The sequence below is a fragment of the Passer montanus genome, unplaced genomic scaffold, assembly GCF_014805655.1.
Source record: "Passer montanus isolate IOZ18808 unplaced genomic scaffold, ASM1480565v1 scaffold35, whole genome shotgun sequence".
NCBI classification, from domain to species: Eukaryota; Metazoa; Chordata; class Aves; order Passeriformes; family Passeridae; genus Passer; species Passer montanus.
In genome coordinates, this window is record NW_024368263.1 from 2,456,424 (window position 1) to 2,482,510 (window position 26,087).

Sequence of the window (26,087 nt, forward strand, 5' to 3'; positions counted from 1 at the left end):
TCTGTGCATGACCCCACCTGCTCACAGGGACACACGTCGCAGACGACAGCAGCTGACACCGTGAGGCTGTCGCTCAGGGACGTGGGTTTCACGTGGATGACCCCGTGCCGGTCCTTCTCGGGGAGGCTGCAGACGTGCTGCCCACCAACGTACTCCAGAGCCTTCACGTGCATGTGGAACTTGCTCTGAAGGAAGGGACACACTGCAGGGATGAGCCAGCTCTGCTGGACAACATCCCAGCTGGACACGGAGAGCTCATCCCCTCACACGTGCCTTCCCTCTGCTGCCATCCAAGGACTTACCACTTCTCCACGGCTGATGTTGAAGGAGCCAGATTCTGTCTTTGTTAATACCGGGGAGGTGAACTCTGCCTTCAGGGCTCTGGGGGTGAAGTCAGCCCGGATGTCCATCTTGGAGCGGATGCGCTGGGCGCCAGAGGATAAACACAACGCTGATTTTCAGCAGTACCTGTGACCACCCCGTGGCCTGCTCCAGAGGGGCCACATCCTGCCCTCTGCCTGCTCTCCTGCCCTGGAGGTGCCACCCCTCTGCCCTCCCTGTGAGCCAGAGGGAAGCTCCAGAGAGCACCGTTACCTCAAAGGCTGCGTGGAGCAAATCCACGATGTTGGAAGAGTCTTCCTGGAGCACCCCGATCTCAGAGATGGGAAAATACTTGTGCAGCTTCTGCAGAGAGACAGGAGCTCCCTGAGCCAAGGCCTTGAGAATCCTCCTCTATCACAGGATGGGCTCTGCTTTGAGACCTCCAAATGTCCCTTCCAACCTAAATTACTCTCCAGCTCTATGCCTCCACTGCTTTACAAGAAGCAGAAACCAACACAGGGAGACCTCTAGGAGCCCGGATTCCTGCACCCAGTAATACACCCTGGGACCTCCCACAGCCTAGAGCAGCCTGCCAACACAGAGTGCCACCCTCCCAAATACAGAGGCGTTGGTTCAGCACTTGGAGACAATCGATGGGAGAACACTTTCCCCTCAGAGAAAGTCTCTCCTCAGGTCTGAGCTGAGGCAGAGGTCCTGGAGGAAAGACAACCCTTCGAGTCACACTGCTGTGCTCTCCTCACCTCATAGTAGCTGTAGGAGTGGTTGGTGACAGCAAAGATGGGGATGATGTTGTGCTGGCCCAGGAGGCGCACGAGGGTGGGCACTGAAGGATAGTCCTGCTTGGTGTCATACACGTAGGTGCCGTGGCTGTCCAGGTGACACTGCTCATCGTTCCTCGCCAGGATCCCTGCCAGGACGTTTGTGCCATCAGCTTCATAGTGAAAGGCAGACTCGGTGGAGAACACGAGCAGGTGAGTGCTGTCCTTTCTCCAGCCAATCTTATCCTGCAGCCGGGGAGGGGGAGAAGGAACTTTTATTCCTGTGCTTCCCAAACCCCTGCACAGCACTTGCAGCCGTTGGCAAGCCAGGACTGACTGGGAATACCCAGGAGCTGGAATACCCAAGGGACAAGGCACCACCTGCACCTGGCAGCAAACAAAACCAGCCACGTGGCCCCAGGAATCCCAGCACCCACCCATACCCCCAAAGCACGGGGTGCCTCCCAACCAGCAGCTCGGTGCCAGGCACATGGGTGTACAGAGGGCAAGCCCACGCCTCCCTGGACGTGTCTGGAGCTGTGCTCATCCCTCATCCAAGTGGCCAAGCCCAAGTGGGCTCTCTTCCAGGGAGCAGAGTTTCATCACTGCAGGCGTGGAGAGGGAGCAAACAGCACAGAGCACACACAGGGTCCCCAGCAATGAGCTCCTTGATAGGCATCAAACACCAGGACACATATTCTAAGGCTTAGGGAAAACTGGGAATGCAAAACAGCTTGGCACTGGGAGGGCAAGAACCAGCTGTAGCTGAACCAGGGCTCCCTGGCTGCCCTGTCAGTGCATGGCTCTTCTCCTCATCAGTGGGCATCAGGAAGATCCACTCATTAAAAACACAGCTCTGGCCACCCTCACCTTGCAAACAGCTGTCTGCAGGATGGCATCAAAGCCGCCCTCGGGGGCATCCAGGTTGCCAGAGATGCGCTCCTTGCTGAGCTCCTGGCTGAAGTGGTTGATGTTGCTGGTCAGGCGGATGACGTTCTTGAAGGAGAACGGGGAGTCGGCGTTGTGCCAGGGCTCACGCAGCCTGGGAGAGAAGGAACCAGGGGCCTCGTGTGGGGCAGGAGGCAAGGGATGCCAGGGTGCAAGGAGAGGAAATGTGGGGAGAGGCCCTCAAGGGGAGTCATGGAGCTGAGCAGCACTGAGAGGGAGAAGGGATGAGGGCAGAGATAGAGGAGAAGATAAGATGTGCAAGTTGTGGCAGAGCGGGGAAGGTGTGAAAGCAGTGGATGACATTGCTGGCATTGTCACAGTGCTACAGCAAGCCCCGAGGGATGGGGAGACCAGGGAGGACACTGGTAGTGAAGGAACAGAGATAGATGGAAGCTCTTGCACTGCTGACACTGAAGCCATGGAGAAAAGAAGGCACTTTCCACTCCCTCTACTCCCATGGGGCTCACTCACTTTTCGGGTCTCATGTCTGTCTGAGGGGATGAGACTTTGTCCACAAACTTGCCAAATCCAATGGTGTAATTGGAAGTCAGGGCTTGCAGGAAGCCCGCTGCGAGGAGAGGAAAGGAAGGGGGACACACATAAATAAAGAGATGCCTATGAGCTCCCTGCTCCAGGGAAAGAAGTCCTTTTGTGAGCATCCTCTCTGCTGGTCAGTTCTTAGATAAGATTCCCAAACTGTCATCTTGTAAGATCTTTGGGCTTTTATAGGGCAGAAACCTACACCCCGTTTGGAGCCCCAAAAACTGGAACTCCTGCAATAGCACCCAGCAGGTTCAGGATGCCAAAGGCCCTGCACAGACCAGCTCTGAGGGGCACCAGCTGGGCTGGAAGGGGAGAGCATGTGAGGATCCCTGCAGGACCAGGGAGACATCCCCACACAGGGCTGCACAGAGATAATGAGAAGCTCCAATTAAAACAGACACCTCTCAGCCCATTGCCAGCTGCATCCCCCTCTCTAGAGACATCCCCACACAGAGCTGCACAGGCAGCAATGAGCTGCCTGCCTTCATCAGCACAGGAGCAGGCTCCCCTCTTCTCCCAGCTCTGCCCTCACCTAGGTTATGCCCCATGCTTTTGAGGTTGTCCAGATCATCAGACATGGAGTAGGAGAAGTCCATGAGGATGTAGAGATCCACAGGGCTCTCCTTGGGCTGGAAGACATCCATGTTGAAGCTCATCTCCTCACCAGCCCGCAGCCGCATGAACATGGCCTGGGGGGACACCTGGGTCCTCTGCAGGGACACGTTGATGCTGGAATTCTGTGAAGGAGAGTGACATGAAGGGGGTGGACTCCATCTCCAGCACTGGTGCAACGAGGAGGAGGTGAGGAACAGGGAGATGTGTGGGAAGTACAAAGGCAGGGATGAGCACGTCCCCCTCCCTCATGTACTGTCCAACAGCCTCCCCCACAGCCACTCGTGTCCAGCCAGGCACCTCCTCCAGAGGAATGTGAGCATTTTGCTTACATCTGCTTTGTCTGCAAAGGCACCCCAGCCTCCATCAGGGCCAGTGGCCAGTGGCCCACAGGCCCACCAGCTAGCCAAGGCATTGCTTTTGAGTAGACCCTGCCTAAATAGCAACCTGGGCTTTGTATTCTTGCTGCTGAGGAGCCCAGAGAAGGAGGAAGGAGCCCTCAGGAGAGGCTGAGCACGGGCTCTGTCCCCAGCACGCACCTTCAGCGTCCTCATCTCCCCCTGGGTGTACACGATGCTGGCCTCGCCGCAGCCGGAGCGCAGCAGGTTCTCCCGCAGGTCACAGCGCGGCTCCTCAAAGCTCTGCCAGGAAGCAAGAGCAGCATCAGAGCCACAGAAAGCACCAGATCCGCTGGGAAAGGCGGAAATACACAGGGCAGGAAGCAAGGTCCTGTGCCTAGAGCACTGTGAGCCTTGGAGAGCAGGAGAGGGGCAGAGAGATGGGTTCTGTGAGAGATGCCCTCACACAGAGCCACCAGCTGAAATGTGACCACCAGTGAGTCACTGGGTTGTGTGAGATAAAACTCTCCCTCCATCCCTTGCACACACTGTTTCTGGTGCACTGCCATTTTCTGATAAACCCCTGTATTGCTGCAATCCTGCCCTGGATTCCCCTCCCTCCCCGTGTCCCACACCAAAAGGAAATCCACACTGCAGCCTTTCCCATCCAGAAGAGAAGCTGGATGCAGAAGCTGCCCCTGCTCTTGTGTCCCTCTCCCACTGAGGGTGGCGGGGTCCCCCCATCAGCAGGGTGGGAAGAGGAGCCCCAGGCTGCCCTGCAAGGTCTCACCTCGTCGGTGCAGAAGGAGCAGTCCTTATCCACCCGGATGCACTCGGTGCAGCTCTTCGCTCGGGACAGCACGCAGCGGTTGTCTGCCAGGAAAGATCAGGGCCTCAGGGGTGGGCAAAACAAAGGGAGCTGTGGGAGGCCGTGAGAAAGGCTGGTCCCATGGAAAAATGGAGGTTTTGCCTGGGTAGTGGAAACTGGCTGCAAAACAGCAGTGGGGTAGCATGGGAGGGTCCCCAAAACAGGGGAGATGGAAAACAGCAGGAAAAGCACACAGCAGGTGTTCTCCACATGGAGACTGGTGTTTCTGGAGACAGGACAGGTACACAGAGCCCCCAAGGGGACAGGCAGACAGGGCTACCACAGCTCCACTCACTTTTGCTCCATTGGCAGACGCTGGTGGCACAGAGCAGGGACAGGAGGAGCAGCCTGGCACACGCCCGTGGCAGCACATTCATCCTCTTCCTCCTGAAATAAAGTAATTATTGCATTGCTGAGAGCCAAGAGGTGGAAATGGACCTGGATATCACCAGGGCAGCTCCCACAGAGCCCCTTCCCAGCCCCGTAGGGATGGGACAGCCCTCACATCCCGGGCTGGAAGCAGTTGCTGAGCTCTGCAGGGCCGGGCACAAAAGCAAAGCCAAGGATGGTTTGTCCTCTGCTCAGGCATCTGCAAAAGGCTCAAAATTCCCAGCAATGTGCCCGGAGTTGGGGTGCACAGCTCGACATCAGGGGTTGCTGCAGGCAGCTGCAGCACAGGAGGCTCCCAGACAGAGCCCAGCACCATCCAAACATTGAGCACTGGCCAGGCCAAGACATTGCTTTTCCTGGCAGGTTAGGGGGAAAAAAAAAGAGAAAACAAAGTGACTGTCCACATCCCTCCCCAAAAGCAACACTGACCCCTCCCTTTAGCTATTTCCTATCACACTAAGAGTTTCCAGGATGGTCAAGCCAACAATAAAGAGAGGGTGAGGTCTTGGGAAATGCCAGGCTTGGAGCTTTGGAGTCGTTGAATGAATCTGTGGTTTTGAGAGCCTGGCAGATCCCCTTTGTCCTCTCCAGGGCAGCAGGACCCCTTGATGGACACAGAGGTCAAATCCTAAACAGAGTGAACCATTCTCCCCGCACCACACGTGACTGAGAAAACTCAGTGCCATCCAGAAGTCAGCACTTGGATGTGGTAAACAGAAGGCACAAAGCTGGAACTCAGTTCTGCAGCTGCTGTGCCAGAGGCTCGTCCTCACACCCAGCAGGGCAAGTAAGAGCAGTCAAGGCAAAAAACAACACAGTAAAGATATCATTAAAACATCTCCTTCCTGGTAGATACAATTGCGAAATATGAAATGTGAATGAATTGTCTTACAGCTTCTTGCTGTGTCAGCCCTGACTCTAAAATGAAAAGAATGTGAAAACTGCTTAAAACAGGGAAAGGAAACAGGAAAAGTTGTTGCGTGCAGTAACAACGTCCAGGTTCCCTGAGGGACATCCAGCACACAGAGCAGTCACATGGAGACTCAGCCACTCACAGCCTGGCCTGGGCTGCAGGGAAACCCCTGGAAAAACCCAGCCTGGTCTCAGCAGCACCAGACCACACTTGGCCTCTGCAGCCAGGGGAATACATTGAATTGTTGTGACACAGGGCTCAACCAAGCCAGCACAGACACCACAGTTGGTGGCTGCACTTGGCTCCGTGTGAGAGTCACTGGGTGCACTGGCAGGACACTGCTATCTCGTTCATCCTGCCAGCTGTGCCCAGAGGGATTTAGCACAGCCATGAATGCCCAGTGGCTAAAAGTGAAACAGGGGAGCCTCAGGGCAGTGTCTCTGCAGGGAAACCCAGGGAAGCTTTGCTGCTCCTCAGGACCTGTCACCAATATGCTGTGCTACCAATGAGCTGCTTTTCTTATGGGTAAAAGGTACGAGCTGAGCAAGGGAGCTCCTCTGCTTCCCTCCCTGCCACACTGACAGTCAGGCCACGTCCCCAGTGGGGACCTTTGCAGGTTTGGCTTTGGGTGGCCCCTGTCCCCCCAAGTCCAGCTACAGTGCTGGCTCTGAGGCCAGCATTCCTCAGCCAGGACATGACTGTGAGCTCCTTCAGGGACAGTCCTAGTCCCAGCACTTACTGGTAAATATTGTGCTCCTTACTACCAACACAGGTGGGTTTTGAAGCCAGGAAAATCCCTTTTTCCCTTGCTCTGCCCCAGCCCAGCAGAGTGCTATGGAGGTGTGGGGAGGTGCCAGCTAGAGGTGGGATGAAAAGGGTGGGGAAGAAATCCTCAGAGCCCGTGAAGGACAACAGAGTTGAGAACATCAGCTGAGCACTCAGCAAATCCCATCTCCCACCATGGCATGGGCCACAAGGAAAGGATTGAGTATGGGACCAGGCTGCTCAGCTCACAAGGACCTAATGGCTCTCCCCTTAATCACCAGTTAGGAAAAAGTCACCAAGGATCGGATGGACACACCCTGGGCCTCAGGCACACAAATTGCCATCACGTCTTTTCAAGTGCTGAGATAAAAGGCCATAAAATCCTGCTCAATATTAACGTCCTGCTGCCCTGTGAGCCACCAATCTTCAAGGATTTTGCTGGGCAGATGCCAGCCTGCTGGGTGCTGAGCACAGAACTTGGCCACTGAGGAATGCAGCCTGCAATATTCCTGCAAAAATATGGGAGCGGCCACCCCTCACTTTCAGAAGTGTCCTCTGGAAGGGAAAACACACTTCCAGTTCAGGAAAGCTGCAGGATTTGGTTGGGTTTTCATGACAACAACAACAAATAAATCTGTTCAGTTGTGATAAAACAAGGAGAATGTGCAGCCAGGAGCTTCTCTTAAACTTCCTACTGTTTCCCAGACTTGCTCCAGCATTTCCTCCTCATCTCCTCTTGCTCCCCCAGCCTTTGCCCTGCCCCTCAACACAGCAACAAACCTGCTCCAGGAATATGCCTAAAACCCGAGTCTGGAGAAGCTGGGGCTTGCTCCCTCATCCCCAGAAACCCAGGCAATGCTCCAAACAAACCGCTGGTGCAATGGGACAGAGGACAGGGCTGGAATGGCAGATGGGGGAGCAAGGAGGAGGTTGTGATGAGCCACAAAGCAGCAGCAGGAGCCTGGTCCCAGCTGCCACGTGGGGGTCACCCAGCAGGTTGGGACAGGGGAGCAGGAAAGGGAGGGAGATGCTTAAGCAAGGAGCTGCCAAGCACAGCCTTTCCTCTCTAGAGTGGGAATTGTTCTTTTCATGGCTGCAGCCACGGGGGGCTGTGCAGGGTTCTGACCCTGGTCCATGGCATCAGGGACCATCCACATGTCTGTGTGTGCTGAGGATGGGCAGTGCAGCCAAGCCCAGGGATCAGGGACACAGCTCATGCTCCCTCCCCTGCACGTGTGGTGGCACAGAGCTGCTGGGACCATGCTCCAAAACTTGGAAATTATCAAGCCAGACTCCCCAAAACTACCAAAAACTCAACCCACAAATCAAATAATCCCTTACACACAAAATCCTACTGGTTTTGTTTTGTTGGCCCTCCCCATCCGTTCCCCCTCCTTCCCCAGGCGTGCTCCTGCAGCTGGCAGGCTCCACCTGAGTGTCTCCATTTGTTGTTTTCAGGTCCCAGGTTGAGTTCCAGAGCCCAGATACAGCCCCCAGCACCCTCCAGCCAGGGACAAAAGGCAGTAGGAACCAGCCCAGGCACCACATGGAGCTGCTTTGTGGCCAACACCCCCGTGCTGTGAAGGGCTGGTGGCTCTGGTTCCATCTCCTCCTGCTGCCCCCCAGGCTCGGGCAGGGGGAACCCCAAGGAGCAGAGGCAGGAACAGCAGGACCCTGCCTGCCCAAATGCCAGCACAGCCCCTGAACCCTCCCGTTCCCTCCATGTGCTCTTCCTGCAACTTTCTCTGCTCCTTCGGCCCCACAAGACACTTTTCCCTCCTTCCCCTCCGTGGGTGCTCCTCATCTCCTTTTTCCCCAGCCTGTCAGCCCCCTCTGACCAGCCCTCCTGTCCCCTGTCCGTGTCAGATCCACCAATTTGCAAACACCCCAACACCTGCAGCTCAGCAAAGCCCACCCCGAACCCCCCTTCAAGGGAAGGTTCAAGGGAAGGTGCCCCTTGCAGGGGCAGCCACCAGGTCTGCAAAACAAGCCCAGGGTGGGCAGCACCCACAGCCCGGCTGCCCTCGCACACTTTCACCCGTGAAAGCTTTCCCTGGGTGCCAGCCCCGGGCCACGAACTGGGCTGAGGGACAGGGCAACCCCTGGAACTCCAGCAGCGGTGCCCAAAGGGCTCTGCTCTGCTTCCCACCCCGCACCTCTCCCGGACCCCCACCCAAATACCTGCGGGCACAAACCCGGACCCGTGCAGCCCCCAGAGCCCTGCCTGGTCCCCAGCGCTGCCTCTCCCAGCCAGCCCAGGGGCACCGGACAGTGTCCGACAGCCAAAATCCGGGGGAAAACAGCGGGAGCAGGCGGGCAGGGGCTGAGCCCCGCTCCGTGTCCTGCCCACCTGCCCGTGCATTAATTCCCTGCCCGGTTCATCAGCGCAGCAAAGTTCAAGCGGGCTGGACGCTGCAGAGCGCAGATGAATTAATTCCACAAACCTCATTAGCGCTGGGTCTGACTCAGTCCAGCTCCTCTGCCGCAGCCCGAATAGCAGGCACCCACACTCCAAGCCAAGAAATTCTTCCGAAGGCAGAGGGGGAACGTGCTGCTTCGCTGATTTCCAGCTTTAGGCTTTGCTTTCCTTTTTTTTTTAATTCTCTTTCTCCCTCTGTTTTGTGTCCCTTTTCTCTCTCTCCGGTTAAACGTCGAGCCCCGGTCCGGCGGGGAGCGCAGCCAGCCCGCGATCCCACATAACTCCCCGCGGCTCCCCGGCCCCTCAGCCAAAAATCCACTTTGTTCTCCCTCCCCGCGCTGCCGCCTCGCCCTCCCGAGGGGCTGGCAGCGAGGAAAGGTGGGAGCCGCGATAAATGAGACTGGATCCCAGGTGAGGAGAAGTTTTATCCCGGCTGGGAGGGAGGAGGGGGTGCCCGTGACGCGGGGCTGGCATTCGCTGCTCCCTGCACACCTGGCCGGGCAGGCACAGCCCTCTGGACCCTCCCACAGGAAAAAGGGCTGAGCGGGAGCTGGGAAGGTGCTGGGAGGGCAGGGAGCTCCATCTGCCTGCTCAGGGCAGAGCTGAGGGAGCTCCCCGACCTCCCATGGCAGGGGTTTCTCCTCCCAGTTTCCCCCTGGCACGACTGGGAGGTGGCACCGTCAGAGTTCAGGTAACTCCTTGCTGAAATGCCAGGGAAATCCCTGCCCCGGCAGCCGGCAGATGCCGAGCCCAGCCTCGGTGCTTTCATGCAGGGAGGATGGGTGGGCATCCTGCTTTATCCCGGGCATGGGCACAGCAGGGCTCTCCTCACCTGCTGGGATCTGCCTCAAGAGTCAGTGCAGCCCCTCGCAGCACCCTGAAGGATTCCTGTCCATACCTGCATCCCACCATGGCCCACGGCTGCAATCCCACAGCTGATTCCAGTCCTTCTGCTGAGCTGGATCCAAAAATCCCTTCCCCAGTGCAAAGAGCAGCAGAGGAGGGTTTAGAGTTCAGGTGAGGCTGTTTTTCTGTCCACAACACCCTTTTGCTTTAGAGCCTGGGGTTGGCCACAGCTCAGAACCTCTCACGCTTTGCAGAGAGCAGGGCACACACGTTCTGGAGCAGATGCAGTGGAAAAGGCTGGATTTTGGCTCCCTGATAGATCCTCACAAGGAAAACTGCATCCCCTGAGCTTCAACACAAACAATAGCAACAGCCAGAGGGAAAAATGGCACATTTCCTGCCTGACTGTGAGCAGGGCAGTTTTGCCCTCCTCAGTGTGGCATTACAGAGGCTGCTGCTCTCCAGAGCTGGTCAAAAGGTGAGGAGCAGGATTCCTTTCGCTACGAGAAATTAGGAAGCTCAAGTTAATATATGCAAACTGCCTTAGCCCAAGGATAAAGGAGGATGTGCCTGTGCCATTAAAAACTACAGCAAATGGGAAACAGGCAGGGGTGCAGGGGAAGATGGCCTGGGCAGTTTAGATCGGGCATTTCTGAGTTTCCCAACACATAACTTGGCAAATCCAGTCCTTTTGGAGATGTGATTTCCTAGAATTAAAAAAGATTCTACAAATGAAGGAGGTTTGCTGAGGTTTTGGTGTTTGTTTTAACATATCAAGACAGTGACTGCAACATGAGAGCTGGGACATGAGACAAAATAAAGGTAGAGCAGGACCAGGCTGTGAGTGCTGATGCTTGAGCTGCTGGTGAAGAGCAGATTGTTCCCATGGAGGGGTCCTGCTCTGCCTCAGGAGCCACAGCTGCAGCAGATGTTGAACACTGCAGATAAATTAAAACTGGGCTTCAGTCCCCAAGACAGGAGGGGAGCTTGTGCTGGTGCTCACAGACCTGTCTGCTCACCTCACCTGGCCTGTCCACCAGCCCCACCCCACCTCCTGCTGCTGCAATTTTCCTCTTCGAGGTAAGCAATGTTAGCACTGCAGTTGAAAAATCCAATTTAGGCTGCAAGAAACATTGTAGTAAAAAAACTCCAGTTATTTTAGTGATGGGTCCCTAACAGGAATCCTGAAGCCAAGCAGAAAAGTTCATGAGAACCCACCTTGCACTACACTACTTGGTGTCCTGCCTTTCTGGGTGTCCTCCTTTCTCCACCTGAGATGGAGAACGTTTATGTTGCCCCTGTAAAGGATCTCTGGTGTCACCTGCAGACCCTGACAGCCCCAGGGCTTCCTGACATCCTCTGCCTGCCCTTCACCCCTGCAGCCTGGAGCAGCTCCCTTCAGCCTTTCCAGCTGTGAGGAGAAGCCCAGTTGCTCCCTCTGGGTGTTGCCAGAAGAGCTCAAGATACCAATTTTGCACTTTTCTTTGAAACCTGTCCCCCCAGCACCTAAGAAATCCCAAGCCCACAGAGCCTGAGTTTTTCCAGAGCTGTAACTAGGCTGCTTTTACATTTGCAGTGCTGATAAAGGCACTTTTCTAATATAAAGGCAACTTCACCACCAAATTTTTAGGGCGAAAAACCAGAGAGGAATTGGAAATTTTCTGTGAATACTCATGAGAATATAAAAGGTTTTAACATCTTGTCTTAAAAAAAAAAAAAAAATCAAATGGTTGGTTAATGAGTTGTCTTTCAGGCAACTCCTCCAAATTACTTCCACCAGGGAAGAACACTGGGTGAACTCAAGTTCTTGCCTTGGTTCCATACCTTGCTCTCCCTGCCTGCTGGATCAGGCTTTTGTCACACTAATTTGCTGCTTTTAAGAACAGAGGACAGGGATTTCAGAGGCAGGGTGAGCAGATTTCAGTGCAGATGGCTCCACCACAGCTCACAGCCACATCTGTGGTGAATCTTGCATTCATAAATCAGTGATTTTCTGTGGTGGCAACGTGGCCTAGAAATTTTTGCCCTAGGAGGGAAAACATGTAGTTTTATAGCTCACATGAAATTATTGCTCTCTCTGCTGACTACCAGTCCGAGTGCCAATTACTGATAATTACAAGTGATTTCAGGGTTAATTATTTTCTTTTTTTTTTTTTAATGCCACGCCAGCTTGCAACAGAGCATTTCTTCTTTCTGTCCTGCCACCACAGCATGCCTGGAGACAGCTTTGGGGCTTTTTCTAGGTCTTTATTGTGCAGTTACAGCCAAAATCCTGCTGCTGGAGCACATTCATCTCCTTTTTGAGTTCTGTAGCAACACACATTACTAAAAGAAAAATAAACACTTAATCCCATCACTGCACTGTACACTGTAGTGACAATATCCTGCTGTGTGGCTTAAATAAAGGGAATGTGTAATAATGTATTATTAATGTACATTAACGTGCACATAATTTATTGCACTAAATGATGCTTAATACAATTCCCTGTTCAATTAGAAGTGCCAGATGAAATCCTGCCATACTTTCTCCCTCAGCCTTTCCCCCAAGGCAGCACTAACTACAAGTGCCTCCTGTTTTCCAGTAGATGTTCCTTGTCATGAACATGTTCCTGAAGGAAAATCTCTCTGATGAACATCCCTGATGAGCATTTGCCTCTGGGACAGACTGGCAGCAAGAGGGAAGAGGGACACAGAGACAACAGCAGAGGAAAACATCAGTAAAGGATGCAGGGTACGTCCTCAGCCTGGGACACTCCTGTCACCCACCGGGGGACAGCAGGGCCTTCCCGGGATCCATCAGCTCCTCACCCAGCTACCAGAGGCTGAGCACACCCCTATTTTCTGTGCAAAAGGCAAAACCTTTCCCTGTGAGATCCCAGAGCTCTGCTGTTTACCGGCAACACAGGGCACGAGCCCGGCCCGAGCTCCAAATAAACAGAGACCAAGGACTGGAAGTCATTGGTGTCCATGGCTCTCGCTCAGCACAAAAGGAAGGAAATGGAATATAAACAGTCAGGAACAGCAGGGCAGGGGAGGCTCAGAGGTGGAAAACTGCTCTGTGAAAGCCACGCAGGAATGTGCTGAGGTGAACGTTCCCGTCAAAGGGAAGAGGAGATTTTGGTGGAACTTTGTTGCCCTTTCAGGGGGTCTTGAGCCTCCACGGCAATTTATTTACCTGAACATTTAACACTAGAGAGTCTTGGGGAGCCCTGCTGAGAAGATCTGCATTTCTCACTCCCTCTCTGGAGATATTCCAGGGAGATTGGGCCACTGCAGCCCTTCCAGCCTCACCCATCCTGTGATTCCCTGCAGGTACCAACTCTGGGCTTTCCCAGGCTCACACCATTCCCCAGGAATGAGCAGCTCATTCCTTTGATGACTCTCTGGGCACATTACAAAGCCCACCTGTTTGAGGGGCTTCTCAGGAGCTAATTTCACCCCTGCAATGGAGCAGAGCTGGAAAGGAGCTTGTGCAGGTGTTGGCTGCAGCCACCACCTCCCTCACTGCTGGAGCTGTCATCAGCAAAGCCTTGGCATGGCCCAAAGCCTTGGCAAGGAAGACTCTTTCTTTCATTTTTTGTTCATAACTCTCCTAAACCAGACAGTGCAGCAGCAGTCCAACTAAAACATAGCTTCAGGTGCTGCCATTCCACGGTTTGAGGTGGGGCTGGCAAGGGCTGCCCTCCCCACCTGCTCCCTCGGCAGCGCCCAGCGAGACAGAAAATAAAAGCCAGTCCTGAACACACAAAATCCCTTCCCACACCAGCATCAAAGGAGGGCAGGTCTCTAAAGTACAACAAGCAAATAGGAGAGAAAATCAACACCTCAGGGCATGGAGGTGGAAGAAAAGACTTGAGAAGGGAGAGGGAGAGCAGAACCAACTCTGCCAAGGATGAGTTCATTACTGCAGCTCTCCTGCCTCTGCTGGGGCAGAGACACAGACTTGAACGTGGAGTTTCAGCTGAGACAAAGCTCCTTGAGCCACGAGCCATCCCTGCTTAGGAAGGAGATAGGCAGAGAGAAGCCCTGCGGTGTTCAAGCAGCACAGACTGTAATTCTTGGACTAAAGAATGATGAAAATGGGAGAGCAGAGACTAATTCTTGGACTAAAGAATGATGAAAATGGGACTGGTTTTACTCTCCTGGCTATGGTTAGCATCCTTTGGAAGGAGAGGTAAGAATGAGTATCTGCAGCTTTGAGTCACAAGTGCAGCCTGAGCAGTCACTGCTGCAGCAGCATCAGGAACTGTTTCTCTGTGTCAGCTCTGGGTTTGCCTCGGGGCACAGCTGCAGTCCCTGAGCTGTTCAGGCACTGACACACTCAGCAGGGCCCCCCAGCCCTCAGCAGGGCTCACAGCCAGAGCTCCAAAGCAAACCAGTCCCAACTCCTCTCTGGGGGCTTCGGGCCATGGAAGGATCCTTTTCCCTCAGGACATCACCCTTGTGTGCCTGATGCTCCCCCCAGCTCCTCTGGGCTCTGACTGACCACAGCCCAGTGCCAGCCATCAAGCTGGCCAATGCCATTTTCAGGGCTGGGAAAAAGGCATTTCCCTCAGAACTGCACTTTCCAACCTGAGTATCCATCTATTTATTACCTCTGATAAAGCATGCAAACCAGAGCAGTGAGTTACTGGCTGCAAGTTTGTTATACAGGGGTTGACATCCTCACTCCACCTTTTTTGGTGGAAAAACCCCAACCCCAAACCTAAATCATGCCTGTTTCAAGCTGCTTTCTCCACTGCAGGCAGCAAACACTGACTCCTGGGAGCTCAGGAGGGAACTGCCAGAGTACAGCCCAGCCCTGCATGACTCTTGCAGAAGCTGTTACTGCAGGAGTCTGGAAACTGCTCCAAGGCTCCTGGATACACAATTTTTTTTTTTTTTAAAGCTTAAATGACTACCAGGATGTGTTTAACATGTTTTAAAATTATCTAAAGCCAGGATATCAACCTGTTGTTTCTACCTTAAGTCTCCATAAATGCAAAGTTTTGATCAGGACTGACACAAGGTACAGAAAAAACTGAAAAAAAAAAGAAAAAGCAACCCCAAACCACTGAATTCTCACAAACTTACACTTTTGCTGATTTGGCAACCATCTTTCCTATCACTGCTTTATACACTAGTACAAAGAGGCTCTGAGTAGAAATTTAAAGAAATGCAGACACATCAATGACACCAGGGGCTTTTTAAAAAGACTTTTCAATTTTTATTCAACAAAATTTTCAACTGAAAATACTTTTTCACAACAGTGGAGCAAGCAGTAACTGCCATGTGTGCATTCACAGAACATCACGAGCTAAAACAAAGATGGACAACATCACAAACAGGATCAGACACTCTCCTCTGCTTCTGTCCAACCTCATTCCGTGGCCATGGAAGTGTTTCTGCACAGGTCTTTGCAAGTGAGCTCACAAATCAAACCTCCAGAGCTTGAGGGTTCTGCATAGAAATCTCCATCCTTGTGAGATGGTAACAGGATGTTCCAGCACAGTTTCCTCAAGAGTTCTCACAAAGACCTACACAGAGAGCACAGGGTACAGGTGTCAGTGCTAGAACAAAGAGTGAGCCTGCACTCACGGGGTTTGCTTCAAGTCTCTGCTACACATCTGGACGTGGACACTGAGTGGTTGTGTCTGCTTCAACTCCCTCAGAGCTGAGCTGACTCTGGAGGGAGGCACCTGCACAGGCTGCAGGCAGCCCTGTGGCACCACCTGCAACACACAGGGGTAACACTCACAGTCTTTCACTTCTTGCCCTTTTAATTGATTTTCTTTTTTCCCCCCCAAAACAAACTTGCAGGTAGGTAAGACCTCAATGCAGTAATTAATAAGCAAACTTTTACAAGCTGATTCCAGATGCCATCTTCTTCCAGCACAACACAGGCAGCCTGGGTCTTCCCCCAGCAAGCAAAGCCACAGGCATGGTGGGCAGAGGTCCATTCCTGTGGGCACACAGCTGGCATCCTGCTTCTGCCCCCAGCCTTCCCAAGGGGAACTGTGGGCTGCTTCAAAGAATCTTGTCATCTTTTACCAAAGGAGAAATCCATCCCTCTCTTCCAAGGACAATGGCTTCAGTGACAAACAAGTCCAAGACTCCAGGCCCAGCACAGCAGTCACTGCTTGGCCTTTTTCACAATGGTGCCCACAGCTGAGATCACCGTGGTTTTGGAGCCACTGGCACTGGTTGTCACTGTGACAACACCTGGCAGTGTTGCAGTGGTGGTGAGGATGGTGGGCTGAGCTATCGTCGTGACGGGGATGGCAGAGTCCCACTTGCTCTTCCTCTTCTGGGCATCTGTGGATTTCATTAAACCAAGCACACAAGGATTAGCATTACATTAGAGCTCACCAATCCCTTCTCAACACCCTGTCTTGTCAACCCTTAATATCCCATGCTTGACCAGACAGCTTCCCCCTACACTAATTTCAGGATACACTGGCAGTAAGCAGTGAGGAGGAAAGGCAGCTTTTCTCTTGGGGTACCAGGAGTCAGAGTAGAACTCTACACCTGAACTGCAGCAAAAGGGGAGACAGGATCACTCCCTGCCCAAAAGTAGATTTAATTTCACAGTGCTCAGCTACAGGCACTGGACACACTCATCAGCCTCCAGTGGTTTTTGTCCCCTCCCCTCAGTTTCCAAGGCAGGAGAATGATTTCCAGTGTTTCCAAATCTCAAAATCTATCAGTCCCAGGAATACTCTACAACTACAGACAGCAGCAAGCTTCTTGAGCCACTAATAAGTCTCTTCACTATCCCACCTGGCCCCAGTCTTCCATTCCAGAAGGACAGCCATGGGCTACAGGGACTGGAGGAGAGCCAGTCCAACACCCCTCAGCAGAAACCCTCCTTGCATTATGTACAGGATCAGTAAGGAGCCTTCAGGCAGCACTAATCCCAGCATTACTGCAGCTTAAGGGGCACATTCACAGCTATTCTTTACCTCCCCCAGTGGTGCTGGATGTTGTGGTGGTTGTGGAAGCAGCAGTTGTTGTTGTACCCTTTTTAGTGCCAGTCACAAATTCAATCTGGGAAGGGAGAGACACATGGGAGAAAGAGAAGATTAAAAAATGAAGTGTTAAGATACACAGCCTTTTTTTAACCCACAGCACCTCTAAGTTTTTTTAAAATAGCTTTAGTGTGATGTAAGACATTGGACTGGCCTCTGAGCTGCCCATCGTGTGGGAAGGAAGACACAGACCTCAGGCCATGAGAATTAAGGACTAATTAAGCTGCAACCCAGCTCCTAAGCCTGATACAATGAAAATGTGTTTGTCTACTGGTACAAGCACAAGATCTGATACAGCTCAGACAGGACAGATCCTGGTCATTTAACTCTGTATTTATACAGTTAGAAGCTCATATTCATTTTCCTTTAAGGAACATGCAAGACAAGTCCCTGCTTGTAGAATTTATTGCGGCTGCACCACAGCAGGAAACCTGGCAACAAGAGTTCCAACAGCACTGCAGCCTCAGAGCTGCAGATCTGGGCAAGGGCATGATCAGATACCTGGGTTACTGTGCAAAAATCCAAAACAAGCAGCAAGACACAGCATGCACTGCACAAAAACCCCTCCATGTACTGGAGATGGAAAGAGCCTTCTGCAGCTTAGGTGGCAAATCTCTAACATTGAACATGTTCTAATGCCAGCCACTGGCTTAAAGGAAACACAGGACAGGAATGAAATCTCTTCCAAAGCCTGTCTGTGTTCTTTTTGGGGCAGATCTAAGAATAACTGGGCTTGTCACAAAATGCACAAAGTTAAAATAGGCCCAGTTTTTGGGGAAATTGGATGCAACAAGTTAATATCACAGAGAACAGAAAGCAGGTATTGTGTCACACTGAGACACAGCGAGGAAATTAAGCTTTAACTAGGCTAGGCACCATGCAAAATGTCATAAATTAAGGAAAAAGCTGTTCTTTATTCATTATCTTGCCTGTACCCAACTTACTGAATGCCATTTTTAGAGCTCTGGTTTAAAAATACTGAAAAAACAGCAGGAAATCCAGGGGAATAAACAACCTATAAATGCACCCATAAGGAAGGACAAATAACTTGATCTGTGAAGTATGGGAAAAGACATGCAAGAAAGGAGAGATCTGGGATAAAACAAGCAGTTTTAGCACGGAAATAGCAAAGGAATAGAATTAAATTCAGCAGGGAAAGAAACAAGAGCCCTACACCTGCATCTCTTTAGGTTTTGAGCAGGTACCTTTGTGCGTTCCTTCTTGGCCTTCTCCAGTTTGTCCATCTCGATCTTCTGGGCTTTAGCTGAGAAAGAGCAGAAGATGTGAAGCACTAAGAACAGTGAAATTCAGCAGTTCTCATTCACATACTTCCCATGATAAAAAAAAATAGATTCAGATTCTATATAGAAAAATTAAACTTCCATGAAAGCAACTGCTGCTTTTTAATCAAAGCTTTGCAGCACTAATTTAGTCATTTGAGAGATGAAAACATTGCAGAACCAATTTAAAAAGCCTTTCCAAGCTGATGAAGCATCAGTAACATTCAGGCACATCCAACCAGAATGGAGTCATTAAAGAGCAGCATGTGATGACTTCTCATTTATACATAAAGTGAAGACTCCAGTGCAGTTAATTAAGTACAAAACACAAAGACCTAAGCTAGGACAAAAAAGAGACTTCCTGGAATTACCTAGTGCCTCGTAATATGAATCCTCTGACCAGCCATGAGGATCAAACATGTCCTGAAAAAAAGAAATAAACCAGATTAGGGCTATTCCCACAGGAACACAAAACCCAGTGCAAAAATGCTTTACGTATTTCTGTTCTCTGATGATAATCAGAGGTGACAATGAGAATCACCACTGATTTCTTCCTGTATGCCAGTGACACAAAGGTCCCATCAGACCTTCTTTTATGGGACCATGTTCTGTTGTGAATGAAGAAACAGCTTTGGAGCAAAAAGGATGTTGGGGTAAGTCATGCATTTTTCTGTTACTCAGCTTCTTTCCCCCCTCAAGGAGCTCCATTCAGAGCTCCACACTTCAGCAGTTTTTGTGCAGAATCACTGCAGCAAAGGCTGAGGCACTGAGGCTCAGTGCTACAGAAAAATGCTCACTTCACTGCAGAGGCTCACACTGAGGTTGCATTACAAGACCTCTAAGCAAGCAGGCTCAAGAAAGCCTGAGGTGAGACTTTACATCTCTGTGTTACCTTTACACACTTCTTTTTCAGCCAAAAGCACTGCCCCTCACCTTTGGATAATTTGTACCAAGTTCATCAATGGAACAAAACTGGATCAGCTTTTCATAGATGCTGCAAAGGAAAAGCAAGAGGTCAGAACAGAAGCAGGGAGGTAGAAGGGAACAGAAGTGTTTCAGATGTGCCAACAGAGAGAGGTTGTCACCTCTTCACACTACAAAGTGAAATGAGAACCTGGGAAACTACACCTGCTATGATGGATGTGGCACCCCATTATCCACAGTATTTCCCATTCCCCAAAACATCTCCCAGCTCCCAGAACAGTCACATCTTCTAAAGAACTTCCCAAGCCTTCTCACATTTGGAATCTAACCAACACACCAACTCCAGTGCTGCTTTACCAAACACAAAGAAGAGTTTTATGGTTTCAGGCACAAAATTGAGAAAGACAATTTGTAGAAGTAGTCCTTCCTGTTCAGGATCCTTCTGCAACAACTCCAACAAAGAAGAAAATTCTTCAAATTAGCTCTGTGGTGCTGTGGTCACATGAAAAGATGGTGGCTCACCTGGGATTGCGAAATTCCTTTTTCCTCTGGATGATGTAGTTCATATCCATGCCCTCTTTCACTTTCCTCTCATACAGCTTTTGAATTTTATCCTACAGGAGAAAGATTAGAGGGTGAGCCAGGATGAAAAGGAGCAGCACACCAGCTGACTCCTGTACATGTGGAAAGAAGCCAACTGAACCAGTGACCTCCTTGAACAGAGCTAGGATTTCACCTTTACACCAGGGCCAGGCTGCTCCAGAGAATTCTTCCTTGAGTGTCTGAAGTACCTTCATGAACTGTCTGATTGGTAAAGGAATTCTCTTTGCACTTACTGAAGGTTTTAGGGATTACAGATCTGCATACAAGGCACAGACTCCTCCTTCCCAGGCTGTTGTTTCCCTTTACAGCCACGACACAGAAAAGCCAATTCTGAAATCCAGAGGTTCCCCCACAACTCACAGCAAGCACCAACACCCACCTGCAGCCTCGGGTGAGCACCTGAGAAACAGCAGCTGGGCTACACTGCCCACAGGGCAAAGCTCCTGCTCATCTGTTACCCAGGCAGAGCAGAGCCAAGTTCTGCTGGAGAACTAAACCCAGTGTGATCATCAGGTGTTGCTGGGGGTGCCCGCTGCAGCCAAATGCTCTGAGGAACAATGAGCTCATAAATCCCTGCTTTGGTAGCAGTCAGATGGAATCAGCTTCTCTCTGCACATCACCCACGAGGCACAAGCCCATGCCAAAGGCAACTGAACTGACCCAGGTTGCAGATGTCAAGCAGGCTACTCTCCAAAAAGGCTAAAAGATTTGAAATAAACATGATTTTTTTCCTTCCTCAATAAGGTGGATGAAAGTACATAAAACATTCCTACTCTGGTGATGGTGAAGGGACAGCAGAGGCAGGAGCTTTCAGAGAGATCAGAGAGCTAAGTGGTACTGCTAAAATATCCTCAGTAACTTCCATAATCTTTTCTTTATGACAGAAATTTCTCATGTACAGAATGAGAGGCACATGAAACAAGACCAGAGCTGGGCCTTCAGTCTTTCAGGATGGGAGAAGCTGAGTCAATTTTCCTTTGTTGCTTCTGGATAAGTCACTTCATGTCTCCCTCCCTGGACAGTCAAACACAGAGCTGACTATTGTCTGAGGGCTTGCTGCAGCCTGAATAAAGGAGGATTGTTAAGAGCTGATATGAAACTCAACAACCTTAAAAAAAGTCTATAAGATAAGTTTTCATCAGGTTGTCACAAATTCAGCAAGAGGAAATGACACCATCTCCACGTCCAGCAGCACATTGTGAGGTTTGAAGGAGCAAACTGCAAAAAGGTGAATCTGGGGAGTAGAAATGACTGAATAGGTGTTCCCTTTTATCCCCTCCCCATGGAGTAGCAATGAGGCTCCCCAAGTCCACAGATGGGCAACTACTCAGTCAGCTTTATAATAAGAAGTCCTCCCTTTGGCAGAGTTCAAAATACAGTTTATCAGAGGAAAAATTTGACAAAAGAGCAAACCACCAAGTGAAAAGCCCAGAACATTTTGCATTTCTAAGGAACCATCCCATCTCTTTGCTCAAAGTGCTCTAAGATGTGGTCTGACCTGCCAAGAGAGGACAAGCTCTCCTTTGATGTAACCCACTAAACTTCTGTCAAAGGGGAAAAATTCTGCTTTATTCTGTCTGCCCTGTCAAGCTCTGTGCATTCCTCAGGTCTAACACACTCCAGTTCATTGATGTCAGAACAGTAAAATCCTCCTACAGCACTGGAGGAGGTTTGGGTGTGCCCAGGTACAGCGTGTGGAGAAGAAAGCATCATCTGGATGGTGAGTCACTCTGAATCACCACTGCATTTTAGGGGCTACTTTATAGAGCAGTCCAGGAATGATTCTTTACTTGAAAACCAGAGTTAAAACTCCAGTGTGTGTTAGGAGACAGCAGCTCCTGCTCTTTCATTTGCACTCCATGAGGAGAACACAGAAGGTTATTGCAAACTTGGTCACTGCTGTTATTTGGGTGTGCACCAGAGAAAACATGTGTTTGTGTTCTTTTGTTGCCTCTAAGCTACCAGCCTTCCCTCTAAATGTTTACAATCCAGAGACATGTAGGTGGAAAAGGAATCCAGGCATTTCTGCCTCAACTATTCCAGTTTAGGGGATTTCGGGCCCGTATAGAAAAACAATTTGTTCTTTGCTAGGGAGCTGAATTTGCTGAGGTAGGAGGAAAGCAGCCCTGACAGTAAACATTGCTTCTGTGTCACTGCTGAGATCAAGAGCTGTTTTAAAGCATAATTAACCCACAGGGGCTGGAAAGCAGCTGAAAGCTACTTTGAGATTCCTAAACTAGAACTGCTGTAAAGCCTAAAGCATTAACACAGTGCATTCATAAACTCAGCATGGTAAAACCCAGCTTTAATGATGAAGCTTTGCCTTGTCCAAAATTACTGAGCAGGGTTCCCAAATATGCCCTGAACTGCAAATCTTAAAAAAAAAAAAAAAAAAAAAGTGGACTTATTTGTCAACCTGCAATTGGTTAGAACATCTGCCAGGAGGCTCAGGAGGGATTTTGATCTCATCTGGAGACATGTTCCGCACTCTCTCTGAAAAAGAAGCTGGAGAGAGCAAACTGGGATGAGTTTGGGAACTACTGACGGGAATTTCAGCCATAGAAGTCATTAAATTTGTTTTATGTCTTTGTCAGCACTACTCCCTCATTGGGAACTCAGGGCAAAGGTGATGAGAATGCTGACAACTGGTACTTGTGGTGTTTTCAAGGTGCTGAGCAAGAAGCAACTAAAGAACCTGAAGGCTGGGTCATTAGAAGAGGGGATGTGATGCTTCTTTTATTGATACCTACACTCTTGGAGAGAGAATGGGACCATGCATGTGAGGAGCACAGGATCAATCTTATGCAGTCTGGCTCTTTGCCATTTTGGGGGAGATGATCACTTGGTGAATATTTAGTTCAGGACATACCTGGATGAACCAAAATGGCTCAAAGAGAGAACAGAGAACAATGCTCCCCAAGGCTGTCAAGAGTTAACCACAAGAAATTACATTTCATCCTTAAGTTAATACTTCCTTAACAGGCACTTTGATCTTTGCTTACAGAGACAGAATATTGCTAGAAAGAACAACTCGTCCTGCAGGACTGGGAGCAGCCCAGTCCAGACTGCCAAATTTCCACAGCTGTTTGTACTGGGATATACTACTACAGTACCTGACTGCCCTATAAAGATTAGTTTACAGAGTTATCAGCAAAAGAAACAGCCACATTTCCCCCCATTGCTTGCTACTTTCCCACTATTATGGGAAACCCAGGCAGTTAGTTCTCTGGCCAAGCCTTGGAGCAGAGATTTGTGCCCCATTTAAGAAGCTGGGATTGTTTTCAAGCATAATTTGTCCAGGGAACACATCCCAGAGTGGCTCTGTAGTGGATAAGGGACCTGAGAGCAGCACACAAGTCACATCGACCAAGCTTTTCACATGTGCAGCTCCTCAGTTACACATTCCTCAGCAAAGCTGCCTGAGCTACAGCTCCAGCACCCAGAGTTCAGCTGCTCTGGATAAAGGCCAGGAGGGCCCAAAGGCCAGACAAGGCTGTTGGAAGCCTGGAGAGCTGAGGCTGCAGATAAACAACACCACACACGATCAGTGCTGCCACAGTTTCCATGTCCTTTGTAAAAATGTGAAGCACTAAGGACAATATCCTCTGGAGAGGAAAAGCTGGCAGGCCACCACTCATTCTGTTTGATCAAGATGTTGCTGAGGGTTAAATTCTTCAGCAGTTGCCAGCAACGAACAAAAAGTGTCCTTTGGCATTTACCAGTGGGAGCCTTTATGGAAGGAGGAAAGCTTGCCAGAGTCCCCAAAGAAAGGCAGGCCAAGGGAGCTCCCTGACAACAAGGCTCACATTTGTTACAGGTTACAGCTGCTGGTGGGATGGGGAGGCCTCTGGGTTAATTAGAGCTTCAGGAAACCCAGAAAGAGTGGCAAAGACACAGAAGTGTGGGTAATACACAGCACACAAGGCTTGCTGGGAAAGGTAAAAGCTGATTTGTGGCTTAAGAGGTTCACAGCAGAAGCATTTAAAAAAAGACCATTAAATCTAGATTTCATAAGGCAAAGAAAGCACCTTAAAAAACAAATCAAGCCTAGCTCCACATTAGACATCCCACAGGCTCCCTTGTCTTTGCAGATGAGCCACAGAGAAACAAAACATTTATGGGAAGGGGAACTGTGTGCTCGTATAAATTCAGGAACTCTGGGCAGGACCTCTGTTTTGCCTGCAAAAAAGTCAAAGTCATAAGAATATCTTCAGCAATCCATTCAAAGCCCCCTTGAAAAATAAACCATTTTGGAAGCAGAACAAGAGCTCCCAATGAGATAATATATTCTGATGGATGATTTTCAGGTTTGATGCTCATTTCCTCTTCTGTTTGAGCCTTGTGAAAATAATCCTTTATCAACATTATGGGGGAAAGCATCTTTTAATGGTTTACAAGGAGCTGGAATTAAGGAATCTTTGCCTCCTGCAATCCCACCAGGGCTGGAGGCAGCTGAGCAATGCCAGCAGCAAGGCAGGACAGGCACCTCACAAACTGAGCACAAACTTGCAGCATTACTCAGTTATTTCATCACTTTGCAGCCAGACTGAGGTGCCACATCATTGGGAAGAACAGGGTGAGTTTAAGGGTGAGTTTAACCCCTTTGGGCTTATTTACAGTAAGGAAGTACAAATTATCCATGCCCTCCAGCAGTCCTCAGACTTGCTCCCCACACAGACAGAATTGCTGATTCCACAGCACCTTCCCACCAGCTCTTTCCCTAGAGGAAAGGGCAGCTGGGATTAGAATCCTGGCACTTGCATGTATGGCCACACACTCCTGTATAAAACATTTTGTGTTTTCCAAGTCCCAAGGGTAGCTTTCCACCATGTCTACAGCAATAACTGCAGATGAACAGCTCACAACAAGGTGTGTCCTCACAGGATACATCCAAGTGCTCTGTGCATCCTGTTATTCCTGTCAAGACCAAAGTTTTACTTTGACATGAGTCACAGGTAGTGACATTGGCTTCAGCCCCTAATTTGCCCTGTGATTTGCAGGCTCACAGCCTAGAGGATCTCCAAGTGTGGACCTCAGGAAGTGGCTGTTGGCACAATTAATCACTCCAGGCACACCCAGATTCTGGCTCACAGTAAGTAAATATCTTCCCCAATCAGATTCTCAACCCTGACAAAGAACTAGGGCTGTGAAGCAGATCCCATGAGTCAGATGGGGATTCAAGAAATCAGGGGCCACTGCCCCTGAAAGCTTCCTGCTGCTCAAGGGCACTGCTGCTGGTGCTTAGTCTGTGCATTCTCCTTCCACAAACTGACCTAAAAATTAAAGCCTTCATCAGCACAAGCAATAGGTGTTTGTAGCTTTCTGTGCAGTCAGCACATGCACTGTGGTAAAGGAGAGCCACTCTGCTCCCAGGCCATGCAGAGCAGGCCAAAGCACAGGCAGATTTTTTTTGCAAAGACTCAGCACCTCAGCATTCAGTGAAGGATATTTCACAGATTTCAAGGATTTGCTCACCAGATCTTGGTATGGCAGAAAACTTAATGGAAATGCTACATTTAATGTGCTTCAGTTTGAGATAGATGGATTATGTGACCTATACCCAATAGCAGGAGACAAATCTGCAAAGCAGGAGAGAAAATGGTACAGTGCAAACTGTGAGCTCCACTTCCAGAAGGAAATGACTGCTCCCAGTCCAAAGGCTGTGCTGGAGACATTGTCAGAGAGCACACAGGAATTCTGTTTCCTACAGATGGGTAGGAATGTTTTCCTATTGCAGAGAAAACCAAAAGAACAGAGAGCAGGAGCTGGCTGTATAGCACAGGCACAGTGTGGATCATGGCTCTTGGACTAACGCTGCTCCAGGGGGGATGAAGAACTCCTGTCCCTTTCAGGGGTCACTTATATGCTGTGCTTGAAGCAGCCACAAGGGATTAGAGGCAGTTCAGGTGCCAGTTTCTTTCTAAAGGTCACACTATACAAAAAAAACAAACAAGGAAAGGGTGATCAGAGCAACAAGGGCTTCCCCTGGAGACACACAAACCGGTGGTGCCTGCTCTCCACAACTGCATTCCCTGGCACTCCAGTCAAGGCTGCTTGGCATAAACCAGGGTGGGGGGGTTCTGATTTCCTGGCACCAGAACAGCCAAATCAGAGGGAAGAACTGGAGACAATAACATGCCAGTGAGTCACCCATCCATGGAAGGACACCAGGTCCCTTTCTGCTCCGTGGGCTGAGAAATGCAGAGGGAGACCTGCAACTCAGCCATACTTTCTGCTCTTATGAGCAATGACTTTGTGCTTAGATATCCCAAGGGCTGGAGAGAACATTTCTCACAATCCAAAAGGTAAACAACCATGCTGCAAAGAACTTCAGGGCAAAAAACCCTACATCCTTAAAGTATTATTTTGCAAGGCTGCAGGAAACAGCAAATGCAATGTCGTGACAGCACCATGAACTGTGATTCAGAGTGGTACAAAAAGCCCCAAAGGACAATGCTGAAGTAGAAATCTGTGAAAGTAAGTTTCACACATATTTCCTTCTCAACTGTGGGGCTGAAACCTTCCCTCTCA

General features: G+C 50.2%; 2 protein-coding genes across 3 annotated transcripts in view; both read right to left on the bottom strand.

Annotated features, from left to right (window-relative positions):
* Positions 1-9,371, bottom strand: part of ITGB4 (integrin subunit beta 4) — a 28,857-nt gene extending 19,486 nt beyond the window's left edge. The window contains exons 1-11 of the mRNA XM_039715858.1: positions 8,922-9,371; positions 4,705-4,796; positions 4,332-4,414; positions 3,743-3,844; positions 3,124-3,328; positions 2,520-2,616; positions 1,971-2,142; positions 1,083-1,346; positions 595-684; positions 303-425; positions 18-185 (exon numbers count right to left, since the gene is read on the bottom strand). Of these exons, the coding sequence (XP_039571792.1) occupies positions 18-185; positions 303-425; positions 595-684; positions 1,083-1,346; positions 1,971-2,142; positions 2,520-2,616; positions 3,124-3,328; positions 3,743-3,844; positions 4,332-4,414; positions 4,705-4,796; positions 8,922-8,926 (1,401 nt within the window). The 5' untranslated portion in view covers positions 8,927-9,371. The remainder of the gene's footprint in view (positions 1-17; positions 186-302; positions 426-594; positions 685-1,082; positions 1,347-1,970; positions 2,143-2,519; positions 2,617-3,123; positions 3,329-3,742; positions 3,845-4,331; positions 4,415-4,704; positions 4,797-8,921) is intronic.
* A 5,554-nt stretch (positions 9,372-14,925) lies between these two features.
* LOC120505398 (SAP30 binding protein) overlaps positions 14,926-26,087 on the bottom strand; it is a 29,180-nt gene continuing 18,018 nt past the window's right edge. For both annotated transcript variants that reach the window (XM_039715843.1, XM_039715842.1), the window contains 7 exons: positions 21,973-22,061; positions 19,476-19,567; positions 18,963-19,023; positions 18,401-18,452; positions 17,955-18,013; positions 16,684-16,768; positions 14,926-16,036 (listed from right to left, as the gene is read on the bottom strand). In XM_039715843.1, the coding sequence (XP_039571777.1) occupies positions 15,855-16,036; positions 16,684-16,768; positions 17,955-18,013; positions 18,401-18,452; positions 18,963-19,023; positions 19,476-19,567; positions 21,973-22,061 (620 nt within the window). In that variant the 3' untranslated portion in view covers positions 14,926-15,854. The remainder of the gene's footprint in view (positions 16,037-16,683; positions 16,769-17,954; positions 18,014-18,400; positions 18,453-18,962; positions 19,024-19,475; positions 19,568-21,972; positions 22,062-26,087) is intronic.